Source organism: Lycorma delicatula, chromosome 6, assembly GCF_047948215.1.
Source record: "Lycorma delicatula isolate Av1 chromosome 6, ASM4794821v1, whole genome shotgun sequence".
NCBI lineage: Eukaryota > Metazoa > Arthropoda > Insecta > Hemiptera > Fulgoridae > Lycorma > Lycorma delicatula.
Window position 1 is genome coordinate 125,289,421 of NC_134460.1, and position 20,813 is coordinate 125,310,233.

At 29.9% G+C, this 20,813-nt stretch overlaps 1 protein-coding gene across 2 annotated transcripts in view; it reads left to right on the forward strand.

Annotated features, from left to right (window-relative positions):
• The window catches only part of oaf (BRICHOS-like domain-containing protein out at first), a 701,440-nt gene that overhangs the window by 594,265 nt on the left and 86,362 nt on the right, over window positions 1-20,813 (forward strand). The window contains exon 5 of one of the 2 annotated variants that reach the window (XM_075368482.1): window positions 8,368-8,445. The exons of the other annotated variant lie outside the window; for it this stretch is intronic. Within the exon in view, the coding sequence (XP_075224597.1) occupies window positions 8,368-8,390 (23 nt within the window). The 3' untranslated portion in view covers window positions 8,391-8,445. Of the gene's footprint in view, window positions 1-8,367; window positions 8,446-20,813 lie in introns of those variants that run through there. 2 annotated transcript variants of the gene reach the window in all.

Here is a 20,813-nt window from a genome sequence, read left to right on the forward strand (position 1 = left end):
GATTTTAATTTATTTTTAAATGCTATTAAATAGATGATTTTTTTCGTCGTTTAATAATCTTCAACGATAATAGTAATTATTCTTTTTAAGATTTAACGTGATTGATTAATACAAGTAAATTAATTTGTTTAGTTCTATTGAATTTTTCGAATATCAATATGTTTATACAGTGTGTTTTTACGTATAAATTAAATTCACCGGTTGATTGTTTTTGCTAATTCAATTGGTCTCTGTTTTTACTGTAATATGAACACGGTAAATTGGTTTAGGTAGTGTGTCGTAATTTTGAAATTCTATTTGTATTGTTTTAATTCGAATTCTCTGTGAAGTTTGTGGTTACTTTCAATTATTGAATTAAAGTAACTTATTTGGAACGTGTTTATCCATTTATGTATTTATTTATTGATAAATTTTACTGCTGTGCTACATTAATTTTGTAAAAGTAATTAATTTTTTTTTAAAAACGTAATAATTTAATTATTTCATTTGCCCAAATAATAATAATATTACATTATATGATTGTTAGATGTCAAATCAAGAAGTTAAATGAAACAAATATGACGTAAAACTACATTTTATTCGTTACAAAAACTTACGTTTATTTTTCCACGTAGTCACCATTTAACATTTCATCTCACGATGTAGTAATTTTCTCATTCCGTCAATGAAGAATCCTGGTGAGCTTTCCTTGAACCACAAATTACTGCGTCCTTCAGTTCATCATCCGTGGTGAAATGAAATATCCCTCTGTAATTGCGGAAAAGTAGAAATTGCAAGATGCTAAATCTGATGATTATTGAGAATGTAGAATAGGTTCAGATTTCAAATTTACAAGTGCTCGTGTATGTGTCGAGAATTATCCTCTTGCAGAATTATCGGATTCATGGATAGTCGAACACGACACACACGCTACCTAAAGTGTATCAATGTCTATGTGTATCGCACAGAATTTACAGTCGACCCGGCTTCCAGGTGTACAGTCGTGTATACTAGTTTGGAATTCCAGAACACTTTCAGGTAGAAATATTCCATGCTGTGCTATTTTCTGCTGGGTCGTTTTGATGAACTCAATTTCCCTTTTCATATTATTGAAAAGGAAGTCTTATCCCTCATCACGATAACTTTTTAGAAGCTGTGTATGACATACCTTCGTCGTTGTTTGTATTTTTTGTGAGCTTTTGTGGCAGCCACTACAAATTTCATGATACCCAAATTGTGCAAAATATCTCCTGCTCGTTCTTTCGGTATGCCCTTCTTGGTGGCGATCCGTTGTTTTGCGATGCGACAGTCATTTTCAATCAGTTTATCTACCTGTGATAAACTCTACTGTGATTCTGTGACTCATCGGTCACAAAAAATGGTCGAAAACTGCGAGTATCATCCTCCGTATTCGCTTTATCAGCTTCTGGTTCATGAAATTTTATTGTTCATCTACATTTAGTACTTCGACCAACAGTTTCATCACTATAAATGGCTTTTAGACGACAGTGATTTCACTAGTGCTCACTTTTTCTGCTGTTAAAAATTCAATCACTGCGCGTTGTTTTAGATGGCTGGCGTACGCGACTCCACATTAACGGCCACTGGCAGAAAATCAGAGGGCTTGGTTCAACGAGTTTTGGAACGTTAGTAGTAGGAGACTGAAACTAAAGGATGGCAGCGCCTGTCGCTTTGTACAAGTTAGTTCTCCCTTTACGTACGTGTCTGCATTATATTTCAACCTTAAAGTGATTTTACAGGATGATTAAGAAAGAAGTGAAAATAATTAGGTAACTGATTCTAGAGCTTGAAATAAGGAAAAAAATGTAATACAAACATATGAACGAAAACGCTTTGTTATCAAGTTATAGCTAGCAAAACATTTCGCCCGGATTTCGGTTCTCCCGGTGAAATGAGATCAAACTGAAAGTTTTAAGGCGTTATATAAGGTTTTAACTTTCTGGTTTCTTATGTTTTTTTGACCTGAAGAATTAGATAAAATAGGATCCACAACTGTATCTCCCATAGTTTTCATGATATCCAACGTAAAACAGAAAAATTCGTGACCAAAAACAGGGTTTTTTTTAGATTTTAAGTACAATAACTTTGTTAAACGACTAAAAAATGCGTAGCATTTCGCATTGATTAAATTGATAGTAATTGATTAAATTCACTAAAAATGCTACAGTTCATAGTGATGAAAGGGAAAACATTCTTCAGGTGGTACAACTTAGTCCTACAACGAGCACGCAAAGAATTTCTACACGACTCAACACTTCGCAAAGTATATTTTGGAAGATGTTTGCTGACGGACTGGTCATTGTCATTTTCAGAAAGTTCAACATCTTCGGGTTGGTGATCATGCTAGACGACTGCAGTTTTGTCAGTGGGTAAACAATAATTGTCACCTAATTCCGTTGATACTGTTTTCGGAGAAAACTACTTTTACCCGTAATGGCGTAAACAACGTACGAAATTCCCATTGATGATCTGAAGAAAACTCCCAGCGACGAATTTCGGTGAACGTTTGGGTGTGCCATAATCGACAACCATTTAACAGGGCCTTTCATACTAAAACAACTTGTCACGGGGAGAATTTTTATTAATTTTTAAACAATGAATTTCTTACAGTGTTTGAACATTTCTCATTAGAAAATCGAATTGAAGTGTACTTGAACTTTATGGATCACTAACATATTTCACGAATGAAGTAAGAAAATTCTCTTAGAATAATTTACTGGTAAATGGATACGACGTGGAGGGCCGGTCACTGGACGTTACTTCCTTTATTGAAAAAAAGTAGACATAAGTGATAACTAATCGCTCGCATTTATAATTCTTCTGTCCTCATCAAGGAATGCGAAGAGATTAGGTTGGCGACAGAAAATGTAAGAAAACGAGATGAAACGTTCATCGATATCAGTGGTTTTTTCAGTGAATTTTTGAACATTTATTGTAAATTAATACACTTTAAACCGCCGTGGCCCGAGTGGGAGCGTTTCGGGATTTCTCCCGGGTTCGTATCCCGGTCAGGCATGGCATTTTCACGCTACAAAATTCTCATTTCATTTTATCCTAAGAAACAATACCTAACGGTGGTCCCGGAGTCTACAAAAATAATACAGTATAATGGCAGATAGTACTTTTTTTAAAGTATTTTTCAAAGGTCTAAATTTACTGTACTAAAAACAGTTTTTATATTTTTATTTTTACAAACTCATAACATTGTTCTGTTTCGTTTTTAATAATAAAAGTTGATTATTTTTTTCATAGACTTTATTACATCAATTTTCTTAGAATTAAATTCTCTACAAGTTTTGATAATAAAATTTACACATTTCTTTCTTCTTCTTTAGTGGAACTGTCTATTGACAATTATATATTACTTTTACATTTATTGAAATAGCTTTATTTGTTAACGAAATTTTCAAGAAAATTTTATGATTATATTTGAAAAACTGAAATTAAATTCTGTATCAGTAAAATAATTTGACAGGAAAGTAACATTAATTTTTAAGAAAAGTCTTTACACTTTTAAAGACTTATTTAAAATATATATACATCAATTTTGTGTTTAAAACATTGACGTACGAAAGTTAAAGGAAAAAATGTGCCACTGATGTAAAAAAATGATCACCACTTCGAAATGAATAAGAACGGTAGGAATTTCATGATTTCCAACGAGTATATTTAATTGCGCTTACCCTGTTTTTTCGTTTTACGTGTGCACTAAACTTGTAGCGGCAATTTGTAACGGTCACAGATCGCACAACTAATGCTGTTTCTGCTATAGTTATTCATATTCCTGTTGAAAATTTTTCTGAAAACATTTATAATTCTACATTATCAGGAAAAAGACATAAACCTCAAAACTGCAAACGAAGTCACGTAATACGTATAATGCTATACGACAATAAAGTTTACGGTGAAAACATTACTATTGCCCGGTATTGCCTTGCACAAGTGGTAGCAATTCTCCAGTGCTGAGATTTTTGCAACCTTTCTGGTCGTAAGATTTTAACTTCTATATTCTTTTACAGAATATTCATTTTCAATCTACGGCACGTACTTAAAAATTACTAAATAACCGAAATGTTTCTCACAATACGACTTTTTTTTTTTTAATTTTATCTCAAATATTAGAAAAGAGCGCTTTTGTTATTTTAAATGAGTTAAACCTGAATTTAATAATTATACTTTCTTAATTACTATTACTACACCTTTACAATAGTTTATTTTACATTTTTTAAGAATGAAATTTGCGTCTTTCTGGTACCTGGTTTGGAGTAAACAAAAACTGATTTTTTTAGTAGGAGTTTTAAAAAATAATTTGTAATAAATTTTTTTATCATTAAAATTAAAAAGTTGTTTCTTTTTTTACCGCATTACTTAGTTGTTAATTTTATCCCTCTCTGTGATTTACGTTGCTTAGATAAATAGTACTTTTGTAATTTTTATTTTGCTGTTGTGTAACATGCTATAATACTTTTCCTACACTGATTTCTCCATTCTTTAACTCAACTTTTTAAATTTATTTGTGTTCTAGGTAAGCAATTGTTGATATATGTAGGTTTTTTTTTTAATTTATTCTCTAATTCTAAAAATATCGTTTCTTTTTATAAGTCAAGGAAATGATTTTATTTTTACAATCCACATGCTTTTAAATTGGAGTATAGAAAATTGAAATTGTCATCGTTATACAAGATATCAGTAATTACTCAGATGGGATGTTTTATTCTATTTATTGATAAGGAATTAATCTAAGGTAAAGTTTGGTACAAATTAGATAATCTTCTAGTTTTTCTTAGCTGTAAGATATGGAAACAAAACCTTATTTCCCTTATATCACTTTTAAAGCAAGTCAGGTTTGGATAGTTACTTTTAATTAATTTAAGTTAATTTCTATAATTGTAATAATTTTGTTTAAACCAATAAAACTAATCTGTGGCAGTTTTATAACCCTATTGAATTTAAATTGGATATAAATTTTATTGAACCTGTTATTTTATATAAAATTTACTGAAACATGTATTATGTCTATCCCAGTTTCCATCAAAATGTAAATGAGCATAATGGCATATTGCATCAAGATATTCATGACGCATTTACTGGTGTCTATGGATGTATGTTTTGTATCTGTTTTGCATAGTCTATTAGTGATTTTTCTAACAATTTGCATGAATTAGGATATTTGAATATTAATGTATTTATAGCCTACTGCTCTGGTTTTTATAAATTTAAACACATATAAAAGAAAACTACATACAGGATGTACCACGAAGTTCTCCCGGGACTTTCATAATCTATTCTACTCGTGAAAATAATGGAAAAAAACATATATCTTAAAATGCTTCGTTTGCGAGTCACGGCTAGTGAAAGATTTCGCTCGGATTTCACCTACCCCGATAAAATAAGGCCGTACTGAAATTTTTATGACTTCATTAGAAACAAAATTAATGATTTCTATGGTTTATGACCGGAAAAATCGAATAAAATAGATTCTAGAACCGTATCTGACGTAGTTTTTGAAAACACTAGGATGAAATCGAATAAGTGGTGGTCAAACCCTGTTTTTTCAATTTGACTTAGTATAACTTTGTTAAATGGGTAATAAATAAAACTTTTAAATAAAACTTATTGAAAATTTAATTTTAAACAAAATGGTGTAAGATGGTTGAATAATACAAAGAAAAGTTAGAAAAATTCGAATTTTATTTAGTAACAGTACATTACTACCACATGTGTCAGAAAAGTACTTTAACATAAACAAAATCCAAATTTTATTTTGGTAATGTGAGAAATTTGTAAAAATAGTACATACTGTTAAAAATTCCTGTTTAAAGATTTAAAAAAAAAACACTGGAAATTACACAATTGTAAAATAAAAATTACTTAGGTAATATTTTTTAATAATTTCAGAAAAATTACAATAAATTGTTTGAAAAATTATTATTTCAAAGTTAGCAATAAAATAACATCCGCTGATCAACAATGTGCAATGCCTATTGAGTGTACCTTACAAAACGTAAGGTATACTCAGTATATCGGGTATTGTGAACTGTGCTGTCGTTAGCGAAGATTTTCTGTGAATTAAAAGAAAATTAATGCTGACCTTATTTAGAACAGAGGCATACACGATATGTTATTCATTTTGAGAAGCGTACCAAGGAATGTGTTGTAAATGGCGGCTCATTTTTGAATATTTTTGGTAATGTGATATGTACAATACACTTTGTCCTAATGTACTGTTTCTAAATGAAATCCAAATTTTTCTCACTTTTCTTTGTTTTGTTTAACTTATTTTACATCATTATTTCAGAATTATATTATCTACAAGTTTCGTTTAAAAGTTTTACGTGTTTATTACAGTTTAATAGAGTTAAACTTTATACGTTCAACTATTATAAACAAGCATTATAACTTATAAAATTATAAGTTAAATTATTGTACGTCAAACACAAGAAACAGAGTTTTTTACCCCGACTGATTGGATTTCATCCCAAATATATCAAAAACTACTGCAGATACGGTTCTGCAACCTATTTTATTCGATCTTTCAGGTCAAAAAATAGAGAATCACTAATTCTGTTCCTTAATTAACGTCATAAAAATTTCGGAAGTAAAATCGGACTTGTATTTCTTGAACCTTAGATGTCTTAAACACTCAACAGCTATTCACATCGGAATGACTGTATAACAATATTAATATACTTTTTCCTGCAAAAAGATTTGTATACTCAATAGGTTAATTATAAAGTAGATGCACGATTAAAAAAATAAAATGATGTTATACTTCCTTATACTCTTATGAAAGTCATTAATTATCTTTTCTTGGAAAGGTTCCTATCGATTTTATGTAATTGCTGTATTTATAATAACATATTAAAAATACTTTTATTTAACATTCATACGACTGACATAGTAATAAGTAATTGAAAGATTTTCCTGTTGTTGCAAAGTTTAAGTTCTTTCTCCGTCTTACACTTTGAAATTCATTAGAAATAAGTTTATTTGCTTGAAGTAAATTCAGTTAACTTGTTTTTCCATTACTGTCAAGAAGTTATTAGATTTCGCATTAAATAGATATTTTCACCAGTTGGTAATAGTCTACATTTTGTAAGTAAAGTGGAGTACAAAAAAGAACTAGATACTATCTTTTAAATAGCAAATAATGATTGTGAAAATGTAATATTAAAGAAATATTTCGAAAAAGAAAAAAGAAAACGACAATAGACCAAAAGAAGAAAAACGAAAACGGGCAAAATCTGCATTCACGGGAAAAGAAATATATAAACTAAAAGTTTTTTTTTAAAGAAATATAACATAATTATAAATTGCATCTACAACAATCTGGAATAAATTTAAAAGTAACATAGAAGAAAAAGACTGCTACAACAAAAATGGAATAAACCAAATAAAATGTGATGTAACGCGATATATACAGGGCAGACGGGACGAAAATTTAAAACAAGATTTAAAGCATATATAAGGTCATATATGCGAAAAAAAATCAAATTATGCAACACATTTGATAGAAAAAGGACATATTCCCAATGAAATAATAAAATGGATGAAATTATTACATTATGCAAAAAAAAGGAAAACGTTTAAATACTGTAGAAAACATGGAAATATTCAAGCTAAAGTTAAAAGGACAGGAGATAATTAAAATTGTTTGTAAGTAAAATAAAGAAGCTGACGGATTAGTTTCAAGATATTGTATAACCGTTAAAGCGGGAGTGACAAAGTAGAGTGAGGCTTTGACAGTAGCGATGAGAGGGTGGGTTGAACTTAAAATAGATATTTGTTCGACATTCCAACACAGGAAGATTCAGTTGTAAAATAGTTTTGAGAAAGGAAGTACTTCAAAACGCCTCAACTACGATTGTTAGTGTGACAATGCTAGGAAGGGCAGAAAATAACACCCAATTTAATTTTGATAATCTTAGCAGAAATATTAAATATTGTGAAAATTTTATATATTGTCATTTTAAATTTGTAATCTAATAAATTTTTTCTTTCTGGTTTTTAAATGCACCTTATTAAACATTTCGATCATAATTTATAGGCCACAATCATATTTTTTATCATATTATCTTACAACCTTCATCATAACGATTTTAATTAAATTTTAACTCCATTATAACTATTATCTATTTTTACGTTTTAGCAGTGATAAATTTTTTTAGCCGTATAGCTTTATAGAAGAATTTTTGAAAATAATTTTATACTAACTTTGGTAACATTCGTAAAATTTAAATATTTCTTTGCCAATCTAATCAATTTTCACTTTTTAGTTTTTAAGTGTGTTAACCACAACCACCTTATGATAAAAAACGTATTTATACATTAATATGATAACATTCGTTATTTGTATTTATGTTTTAGAAGTGGTCATCATTCATATTTAGGTAGAAAATTGCAAGCGTAACTATGGCAACAATACAATATTGCCGCTAATGTAAGCCTGTTGTTGACAGTCCATTTGTTCTATTGCTCTACTTTGTGGACAGATTGTTGAAATGTATCTAATATTTAGTTGTACCATTGCACGATAGAAATTGTGATACTATTTCCATTTCGTGTGTAATTGTAATAAATTTTAATTAAAAAGAAAAAAAACTAGTTTAAGATTATGTAGGTGGTTTTGATTTCAAAATACCGAGTTTACATATCTGTCAGAACATTGAGAAAGAATTAATTCGAAGAGGAAAGAAGGAAAAAATGTTGTCTAGTTTGTTAAGAAATCAGGCTACCATTTTAATAACATTACAATAATGTTTATTTTGTAAATCCCTTTGTGTTGTTAACATTTTTCGTTCAGATTGTAAGGTTTTATTCGCATGAGGGTGATGAGTACTCCGCGACTGCATAATATGTAATAAACATCGATGTATATATCACCAAAATACTTCATTCAGAATCCTGTACAAATATTACTGTCTCCCTTTTACCGGAACCACCGTAAAGTATTACTTCAGAGGATGATTTGTAAATAAAGTGTAGTCTTGTACAGTCTCAAGTTGACCATTCCTGAGATGTATGGTTAATTGAAACCCAACCACCAAAGAACACCGGTATCCATGATCTACTATTAGAAATATTTCTGCTGTATTTTATCTACAGCAGTAATATAGACTTTTAATGCCGAAAACTATATCGGGTATTTAAATTAAATACATTTTAGTATTAACAAAAGTTACACTACTACAGCGACTAATATGCATAGATTCGCTGTAGGGTAAAATACAATTGTAGATAAATGTTTTTATTATAATTCTTATGTTTGATGTCTAAAATTATGTTTATTGTAGATTAATCGTATTTTGGCTCTGTTGAATCATCCATAAATAATCAAAATACTACCATGTTACTACAGTGATTTATCCCCAAATCCTTAATGTAAAATAAACATTTGTTTATAATTAATATTATTTGATAGAAGGTATTCATTTATATTTTATATATATACTTATGAAAAGTGATTAAATTTTCATATGAATAAGAATATTATTCAGCTTTAGTAACGAAATATTGTAAAATAAGTAATGGTGTTTGTCTATAAAATTAGTTATATATATATATATATATATATATAAATATATATATAAAACTATAAAAGTATATATAAAACTAGCTGCAAAGGTATGCCTGCGGCACACCTCCACAGCTAGGCCCTCTGGGCGGGTTGCTCTGACGGGTGGCTATTATTAGATGTCCAAAATTGATTAAAAATGTGTCCTTTGTTAAAATGTTTTTTTTTTTTTTTTAATTAAGAAAATTGATCAAGGAAAAGCGAAAAAATATCAGCAAATCTTCCCAATTAAATTTAGTTTACATCGGTTTAGGCATCTTTTAAAGATTACACACTCAGTATTTTCATCAAGATCAATATGCAAATTCACTCAAATAGAGCTGGAAGCTTAAATATAAATAAATAAATTTATTACTTATATATTATATTCAATTTACGAAACAAATTATCGTAATACGAAACTAACTTTCTTTAACACAATAAGAAAAGAGAAGTTGGCTTCAAAATCAATAAATCGCTAAGAAGGATATATAGGATTCAAAATTATTAAATTTTGAGTATTATTGTTTCTTCTAATTTTGACCTTTATTGTTTGCCATTTGATTTGATCCACGTGTTTTGCCTGTATGTATGTTTAATTGCAACTTCACGGCCAAAAAAACATCATATATACGATTCTAAATGGATAATTGACAGTATTTTTAGTATCGATTTATTTGTATCGAAAATAGTGTGTTTTAAGATCTGCTATGATATTGAATGAATGAATTACGGTAATAAAATGTATTAATTTATTTTATAATTATTACAAGACTGATTAAAGATAGAGAATTAGACAAATTCATTTAATAAGAGTAACAAAAAAATGTGAGAATTTATAAACAGTAAAAGAAAGAGTGAAAAATTTATATAAAAAGTAAGAAAATAGTGGAAAATTCTATTTTTACAAATAAAGAAGGAAGAAATGAAACCTGAGTCTTAACATAAATAATCGATTTTATGAAGAAATACAATCTCATAAATAAAAAAATATATTATTAATAAATATTTCACATATATAAGCGATATATCGATATATAATAATACAAGTCTACACCTGACTACTACGAGACATGTACTAACGAATCGGGATTTTCCGCTAGTGATCGGAACATTCCGATGTTAAGCTAACGGGGACGCACACACAGGCAGACATACATATAAATGCCGTTTAGTAGGGTAGAATGTAAAAGTAAGTAAAATTATTTTATGCAATTTATTATAGAATAAAATGAAAGAACAAAGTAAAATGGACTTTATAAAGCATTTTAATATGTTTAAGTCTTTAATGTTATTGAGAAATGACGACTGCATTTTCTTAAAGAGTGGGTTACGCCGGGCTGAACTTAAGCTGAAAGTTTATACTGTTTGCTAGTGTCAAAATATTAGTACGGTAGAGAAACCTTTCTTTTTTATTACTAAGAGTACATTTATTGTTTTTTAAAACATTTTTTTTCGCCAAAACGATATAAAGTTTAAAGAGGATAAAATAATGAAGCCATAAAAGTTTTAATTTGTAATATAATTAATCACATATTTCTATATTTCGGGAAATTTATAGAGCATGAAATTTGGCATATACCAAAAGAACGGCGAACAAATCTCGATATTTCATTGTTTTCTGCAAATTTAAAAGACCGCTTTTATGGTTATTTGAAGTAAATTGATGTAGAATGAGGGCACACTTTAATTCGGTCGAATACTAGATCGTGGTTACCGGTGTTCTTTGGTAGTTGGGTTTCAATTATCATCACATTTCAGTAATGGTCAACCTGAAATTGTATAAGACTACAATTCATTTTCATTCATGCACATCATTCTCATTCATCCTGTCTCTCTCTTTCTCTCCCTCCCTGCCCCAGAACCAGCATAAGTTATTACTTCAGAGTATGATTGATTAAGAGAGTGAAATGTAGTCTTATACAATCTCAGGTCGACTACTCCTGGGAAGTGTGGTTAATTGAAACCCAACTACCAAAGAGCACCGGTAACCACGATCTAGTATTCAAATCCGTATAAAAGTAACTGCTTTTAGAAAGGTTCATATCCTAATAACTCTTCACTTTGAAATCAGCTGATTTGCGATGACGACTTAACCACTATATTACATATTTTACCATTATATACCTTACACTGGTTTCGGAGGCTGAACAGATAAAGAAAGAAGGCTTTAATTTGATATATACATTTTTTCCTAACTGTTGTTTACTAAATTACAACGATTCAAGTTCAGGTATCTTTATTAATTCGCCAGAATATAAGATTATTGTATCATCTTAACGTGTATGATTGGAAATAATAAAAAAAGGAATTTACTTGATCCATAATTAATGACTTGAGGCAGCCGGTTGATTATAATGTAGATTAATTTATGTGTGGTTTTGATTAAATCGAATGAACATTTATTAAGTTACTATTGAATAATTTATTAATTTAATACGGTTAAAGCCGTTTAATTAATTTAAAGGTTAATTTAATGTGTTGTTTAAATTTGACATAACCTCTTAGTTTCTAATATTTAATTAATTACTGAATTCATTACAGTTTTATAAACTACATTACGTAAATTAATGCGGTTGATGTTTTATAATTAACACTGTTGATAAAGTAAATTCACCTTGTAGATTATTCATTTGGTAAATCACTTCTTCTATAGTTTTATTAACAAGTTTTCTTACATTGATGATTTTTTTAGTAATTTTCTTTTAAATTTTATATACTCCTGTATTCAGTAGTACAATACTATCTAAATTTCTACTACTCTTTTTCGCACGGTAACATACTGAATTTTTAACCTTATGGATCCCCATTTTAACCCTTTATCAATTGTTAATCAGAATAATGTTTTGCTTATCTTTCGTGTTGACTCCTTAAGAAATAAATGGCAAAATTAACTTTCAGTAGATGCACAGTTAAATGGTATAAGTCATGAAGGTTTTCCCATTTATTATATATATATATATATATATATTGATATTTTGAAAGATTCACCATCCTTATAATTACCACTTTTAAAAATACCTTTGCCTAATTTCAAGTTTCTAATCAATCGGAAAATAGAAGTGTTATCCTGAGTGAGTCAGTGAGGACGACTTTTTTTATTATATGTGTATAATTAAGAACCTCAGCATTACGTCATTGGCAAATCAAATATTTCCACTAACTTGATCGAAAAGTACAGATAAGATACGCATATCCAGTTTCACAATCTGTAACCCAAAATATATTTCTGTAAAATTGTATGTTGTATGCACAATTAGAGTTTTTATTCACGGTATTAGCAATAGAGTAGTTAAATTAATATTAACGTATTAAAATTCTACGTCATCCAAAAGCCCGGGAATATAAGATAAATTGATTTAGAATTCCCATCAGTTTTCAGAATTGAAATTCCCAAAAATTTTTGTTTAATTTATATCAATTCTTGTTTACGCGCATGAATTGATGGAAGCCAATTAAATATAAATTTCGGGTCGCCTTTTTTTTAAAGAATTGATTGAAATTCCCGTAAAAACTTTAAAATAAATTAACCATCCCTGTCATTGAAATCTCGCAATAATTACTAACTTCTTAGGCGTAATGTGTTATAGCACACTTATCAATTGCCTTCACCTTCTGTTTGCAGCTATCTTCCTTACTAGTCGCTACAAGATTAAATAGTTCCCTACATATGTCTGTATCTCTTTCATCGGTCTTTAAAATAAATTTTTGTCGCCCACTTCACCATTCATTATTTAAGTCATTCTTTATCCCTTCAGAAAAAAAAGACTTTCTATTTCTGTCTTCTACTTCTTATTTGCTACCAAATGCGGTTCTTTAAAAAATTATTTTAGTGTCCTATTCTTTCTACTTCTACTACTACTACTTTACCTGATACTACTACTCCGCTGGACGTAAACATCCTGTTCTCTAGGAGTTTAAACTATATTCCATTCTACTTTTTGGAATTGTCTATAATCCATGTATAAAATCCAGTTTTACTGTTTTATATATATATATAAAATATTTTCTTTTATAAAACTTAATTTTAGAGGTTATTCAATCAACTAGGAATTTTATAGAAGCTGTTATTCTAGCTCTAACGTCATTTTGCTGTTTTTGTTTTCCCCAAATCTTTAAAGGAAATTAATTTTTTTTAAATTGGTACCATCCATCTTCAGATATTTCCTAAAATTATTTTCCCTTCTAACCTTAATACATGGTTTCTCGAAGAGAATATTGATAAAAAAATCCTCACTCAAGGAATCTTCAGAACGAATGATAGAGCATATTTTTTTGTAACACGTGTTTCTCGTCTGCATACGTAAAATTTTAAACGTTTGTAGTAAAACGTCTCGTGAGTGGCAAAATCCTCCAAAATTGACTCGAAGATCTAATTGTTCAAATGCCATAGATGAAAATTAACATTTTTATGGGTAGAATAATCCTTGATTTTAACTCCATTCAATTAGAAGAATGCTAGGAGATTTTGTCATATTTTCTTATTTTAATTTCAAGAATTTTTTTGAATTTCAAAAAATGTTTTAAATTGGATAAAATCGTAATTTTCTTCGGATATATCATTAAATAGATATATTATTAAACTCAAATTTCAGCCATGAGGAGAATTGGGAGATATATTAGGAGAGAAGATGAGGATGTAACATTCATCAACGTTACAGACGTAGAGACAGTATTTTATAAACCGCTTTGTTAATGGATTTAATAGCTTTTAACTAACTATTTATCATCAATTAGAAGTGGAAATCACATGCAAGCATTGCATTTCTAGTTCAGTAATTCATGTTAAAGCTTAGTCTTCCGTAATGATGGGCCAGGCTTCTAGAATTCGCTTACGTAATATGTACCTCATCAAACAGAATTTGCAAACTCTTCATGTTATTATGTACTCAGCAGTACTGTTAGGAGTAATGTAATGATATAATGATGAACGTTTGTTCATTGAAGAGACGAATAAATCTGTTTTAAGGGCTCTCTGAGTACATTAATGTACCACTTGTATGTATCCTATGTCGGATATGCAAGTAGCCTATAGATAGATGGTGAGTGGGGTTCAGTTGCAGTTGATGTAACCCAGCTATGTCGTTTAATACGTAACCCAGTTACATGTGGGAAACTATCGTATGAAGTGTGTTTGCTTGTTAATGTTGAATTTCGCTGTAATAGAAACGACTGGTTATATTACTATACGAATCTGATATCATTCAGCTGCATCTAAGTGCTTTTATTGCTGAAATTTTGTAATATATTCTGTTATTCAGGAAAATTTATTTTGTTAAATTTAAAAAAAATAAAAATCGATAAACGAATTGCACAAATCTTAATCTGCCTAATTAATATTATTTTTTGTAATTATTCTTAAAAATTGAATCTGTTACCGGTTAGATTTTCAATTTTATAAATATTTTTTTATTGAATTCTAGTTGGATTTCATTTCATTTCATTTATTTTCATACCACTGCGATTTCCTAAGCCAGAGTATGCAGGCTGTAAAATATAGGGCAAATAAACCGTAGGTTGTCATACCAAATGTAATGGTTTCATTTGTCGTAAGTTATAGTGAGGACTAGCAATAATAATACTGTTAATTTTCCTTCTAAATACATTAGATATCGTTAAAATTATCTTTAAAATATACAAACGATACGTTTAGTGCAATAAATAGGATTCGGGGAGTAGAGTAATGAAAGAAACAAGAATAAACTTTAAAAAATGACGTCATCCCAGTTCTTCTCCATGACAGCGAATCGTGAGGTACTATCAAAAACTCTGTTGTAGTATATCAGCAACAGTAATAATAATGAAAGTTTTTGGCTGAAAATGATTTGGAGAAATTTAATACCGACTTATATATATATATATATATATATATATATATATATATTATATATACGCATTGACAGAGAGAGCGTAGCGTAGCGTGGCTCCACAAGCTATCTAGTTCGTTTGATCTCATCTATTAAGTTCTCGTGTAGTTCGACGAAATATCTTAAAATCTCAAAGTCAAAATATTGTATCGAAGGCAATTATAATGTTACTATAAGTCTATCAAAACCTACAACGTTTGTCGGTAGTCATTCCAACCACGTAGGGGAAGACACCTACGTACCTTGTGACACTTCCGGTCGCCGCTTTTCCCCCCGCCCCTTGTTCCTAGCCCTGATGGGCTTGAACGGGAGTCGTCTTTTGCCCTCTAACTTTTTACATCTCATAGTAATAAGCCAGGCCTCGTTGAGATGCTACCGATGTTAAATGCCTTGGTAGGCTTTGCCTTCGCTGCACTTTATAGACCCAATTTTAAGTGTAAATATCTCATAATATTCGAGGCAAATTGAATAAATAACATAACACAAAAATTTTTTCCGCAACAACGAAATTTGTTCCTAGTTCCCTTGGTGAATTCAACTTTAATTCATACCCCTGATTTGATTTCACGTACGGACTCCGGTTGGTCAACCAGGGAGAGGCGGACAGACCTCCTACTACCACTTAGCTGCATCGCAGAGACCCGCGTGACATTTACTTTCACTTTCTACCATCGTCGAGATGCCGCTACACCTCCCGGCTGCATGGAAATGCATCCCCTCGGCAGTGCAGTCGCCATCCCACCGATAGTACGGCTTGCTCATTCAAAATTGCCTCCCGTCAAAGCAATGCAACACCTCACGGCAGCGTGGTTGTCCATACCCTCGGCAGTGCAGTCGTCGTTCCTCCGACAACTAACATTAATAAAATCACCATTACTTTACTAACTAACCGTGGTTCCATGCCAATACGCCTACCTCCGGCCAATCAACTACCCAGGCGGTTCCTAGCTACCCGGAGTGGTACTCTACTATACCCCTTCAGCCGTTCTGCTCAAGGCGAGGAAACGGAGGAATCTAGCCCCGATAGTCCATTCTCTGCGAGTCTTCCAGTTGACTCGCAGATCAAGAAAGAAATTCACTCTCTCGAGCTCCCTAACAACTCTGGTGCGTTCAGCCCCGTACCGGAGACAAATATAAAGGACATTTGGCTAATTTGGGCTTGTGCCTGAATGAGCCAAACCAAAACTAGTCAAACTATTCCTTAATGCACCGTGTCCTTGTCGGCAGTCAGTAAATAGAAACCTGGTTTTCTACTTTTTATTCAATTTCACTGATTGTTAAAAATTAAAATACAAAATATGTTAGAAAGGTAATAGCCGTGTGTGTACAAATAATTTTTTTCGTTTTAACTAAATCATTAAAAATCTTCAGTAAAAATTAGGTTCAGTAAATATTAGTTTCGTTGATCTGTTTATAAGATGAGAATTCCTTTTATATGTAAATTTAAAACTATGAAAATAATACTAATTACATACAAAACTGTTTTGATTCAATATTTTGTAGATTTTGTATTTTATTTGTAGCTACGAAGAATAAAAGTTTCTTTATTTGTCAAACATATTATCCTCATCTCATTGTTCCGTGGGGGAAAGGTTGGTTACTTATTATTGTTCACTAGTTGAATTGCTACGTTCACATTAGGAAAAAAATTGTAGAAGTTTTGTAATAATATTATGTATTTAAATTATTGGTATAAAACATGTAGTATCTACAAATATTGATTTTTTTCCCTATCGTTTAATTCATTAGTTTTCCCCCGACAACAGCTTTCTTCAATTTTAACCAAGCTTCAGTTTTTGCTCATCTATCTATTCATTGTTTCTATCCGACTGTTCGGGATATTTTGGATTTCTGTGAATACGCATTAATGTCCAATGATTTTTAATTTGCATTAGTAGTATATATTTTTTACGTATATTAACACACTAAAATCACACAATTATTAATAAAAATAATGCTGGAACTAAAAGAAATGGTTCTTCTGATTATGCTGGAGACAATCTGTGGGATGTCAAGTCGCACTAAATACCGTTCGAAAAATGGAACTTGTTCTATTTCATGGTAGTATGACCTTAATGCAGTTTCCGTAATTCGGTGTGCTGCAGTAAAATTCTGCATGTGAAGCCGCTTTCCTGCTAATTTACGTGTTCCTATTCTCTGGCCTTTGAAATATGGCGGTTAGAAATAGTAAATTAAGCTCGTAGAGCCCTGCCCTTTAAATTTATATCATAACTAAATTCAGCTGTTAGCCGGTTCAGGTTTAAAGTTTTATTAGCATTTCGTTCTGATATCAAACGTAATCGGTTTGATTACGTATTTCATCTTCGTAAGTTAAAACGTAAAGGGTATTGAATGTATTTTCATGTAATTATCCTATAACAGTTGCTTTTTACACCTTTTATAATGAATGAGAAAACTATATAAACAACTTATCAACTAGCATTTTGTAATTTTTTCTTGCACGTAATCTGGTTATTTGAAAATAATTTGATTTTGTATTACAAACATTTTTTATAAATTGAGTTTTCTCATTTATTATTTAATAACTTTTTGAAATTCATTTCTACGGGTTTATTCTATTAAGAAACTTTTGGTGTAACCTGTTTAAATGTACGTGTTTTGTATCTTCAGGATAAGCAACATTCCAATTTATACTAGTATCTGTTTTGAAACTTACAATAACAATAGCGGTAGAAAGCATGTTTATCTTTTGAAGAAAATCAGCTTAACAATACATAGTATTATAATAATATAATAGAAATGTTGTTATTTTTACAGAATATTGGATATTTTACCCGCATAATTTTCATTATTATTTTTCAGTGAATTTCCTATCCTGATATTAATTATACTACTAAATTTCTTTACTGTTACTTGTTTTGTGATATTTACAACTTTAAAGTTTGATAACGTTTTCGAGTACTTACAGAGTGTTATATTATTAGGTTAGCACTTCAAAGGTTGAGCAATATTAGTATACTAATTTTATTAGTTTTTTTATTTACTGGATTTTACTAAATCTGCATCAATAAATGTTGAAAATGTATTTAACACATTTTTAAAAGTTTTTTTTTGTTGTAAAAACGTAAGAATTTTAATGTAAATCTTTATTAGTCGATTGAGGAATGAGAAAGTGTCTTTTTAGTAGAAAGGCATTTCATTCTTTTCCTAACAATATTTCTTTTATTGTTTTTTCTTGTTCTAAATTATCAACTAAAATTGATAGTACATTTTCTTCTCATAATAATGCCCTGGATATTAGAATTATCTTCACTAACTGCCAACCTACTGTGTTTAGTTCTCCCCGTTTTACCATCCGGAATTCTTCCATTCACTAGTAGTAGCATGTATATTATACGTTTTATGAACTACCCGGAATAAGATGGCGATTGTGCAAAATGTCCCGCGAAAAAACGGAGAAACTTTCTACTGCTGAAAATAATGAAAAAATCTATTTTTGACACCACATGACTTCCTTCTACACCTACTAAATTACACATACACATTTAAAAAAAATAAAAAGTACATAAAATTTTATTTCATTAATAACTTCTAATATTTTTTTATTTATTGTTATTATTGAATTATTATTTATTGTAATCTTTCTTTTTTATAATCAGAGGTTAATAATTATTAAGTCTGTTATTTAAATTAAAAAAATAAAGTTAAAAAAAAGAAGAAGATGAAGTCTGATTTGAATCGATATATTTTCCTCTCGTAAGATCCAAATATTTCATTAATTAGAATTTTATTTGGCTATAACTCTGGAACCATTGAAAATAAGTACTCACTTATGATATATTGTTAAAAAGCTCTCAATGAGGGCTTATTATTGCAGTTAAGAAAAAGTTCAAAATACAATTTTCTTGTATTTTGAGCTTTCTTGGACACTTTTGGTGCAATTGACTGCAATCAAAAGGGAAGGTGCCCAACTATATGTTACTTCAATTCTAAATCCAATATTTCAACATCCTACGGTTAATCGTTTTTTGTTAGTTTTGCGAGTTATATACGTGTACGTACGTTACGCCGAAACTAGTCAAAATGGATATTTCCGAAGAAATCTGAAAACCGAAATTTTTGGCGGTCACAGTACTTCCTTAACTTCGTACAACGAAGTAAAAATTAAATGAGTAAGAGCCAAAAACAAATAAAAATCGAATATTACATTTGTTAAAGGTGGAGACTAAATTAAAAAAAAAATCTAAAAATATTATTCATAGGTTAAGGTTTAATTCGATTTTCTTTAAATCTAACACCCCATTTAATAAAAGGTAAACAAGTAAGTAAAAATTTTCAAAAAGCTTTTCTTTGTGTAAGGTCAGTGGTTTATAATTTAGGAAATTTGTAGACTTTTTGATAGGCCTATATGATATGATATACAAAATACCAAAAAATTAAAAAAAAATATATTGAAACCGAAGGGAGGTAGAGCAAAAAGACAAAAAAAAAATATATATGTATAATTCAATTTTAAGAGCTGGGGGTTGATTATTTTGAAAAAAAAAAGGTTTTTTGATCTATTTATACAATTTAGGTATAAAATCTGCCAAAGAAAACTTTTTTCTAACGTGCCTCTGTAGAAGATAGAAAGTGGTTTTATCACGATATTCACAATCCCCTAAAAGAATTTTGAGAAAAAATTAACATGATCAATACCCCACATTTAGAATTTCTTTTTGAGTCAAAATTTGGAGAAAATCGGTTCGGTCAATATTACATATAAGGTCAAAAGCGTGCGACTCAAATTTCTACATACATACGCATATACATCCTTACATAAATGTTTTTTTTTTGTGTAGGCAAACTAAATGGACCCTTTTTCTTAAATTTAACTGATGTTATAATGCTGTGTTTACTGGTACGTTTTTTCAATGTTGGAGAAATCTAAAACCCACATTTTTAACAAGAACCAACAGTTTCAGACCTAATGCTTCATAATGTTTCATAACCTCAAAAAAGAGGTTATTATTAATCATAACTTCAATACCAGTGAACCAATTTTATTTTATTTGTACAAAATTACTTCTCATTCAAACGGCCTTCCAATGAGGTCTCAGAAGCTATATCGTATCATTAAAAAAAATAAGTTTTCAACTCTTGAAAATTTAGGAAATGTTTAAGGGCGAAATTTTGTGTTAGTAATTTAAAAAATAATTTTTACAGTTTTATTCACAGATTATGATTATTTCAAATGGTTTAAGAAGTAATATCACGTAATTTTATAGATATTTTTGTTGGACTAAAATTTAAAAAAAAGTACTACTCCCAAATGGTTTTTCGCACCTACCGCGCGAAGGGATGGGCGCATTCTAATTTTCTTTTCACCAAAATTCATTATTTTTTTCGGGTTGTTAATTAATGTAATTAAATATTACCATTGCCACTTAAGA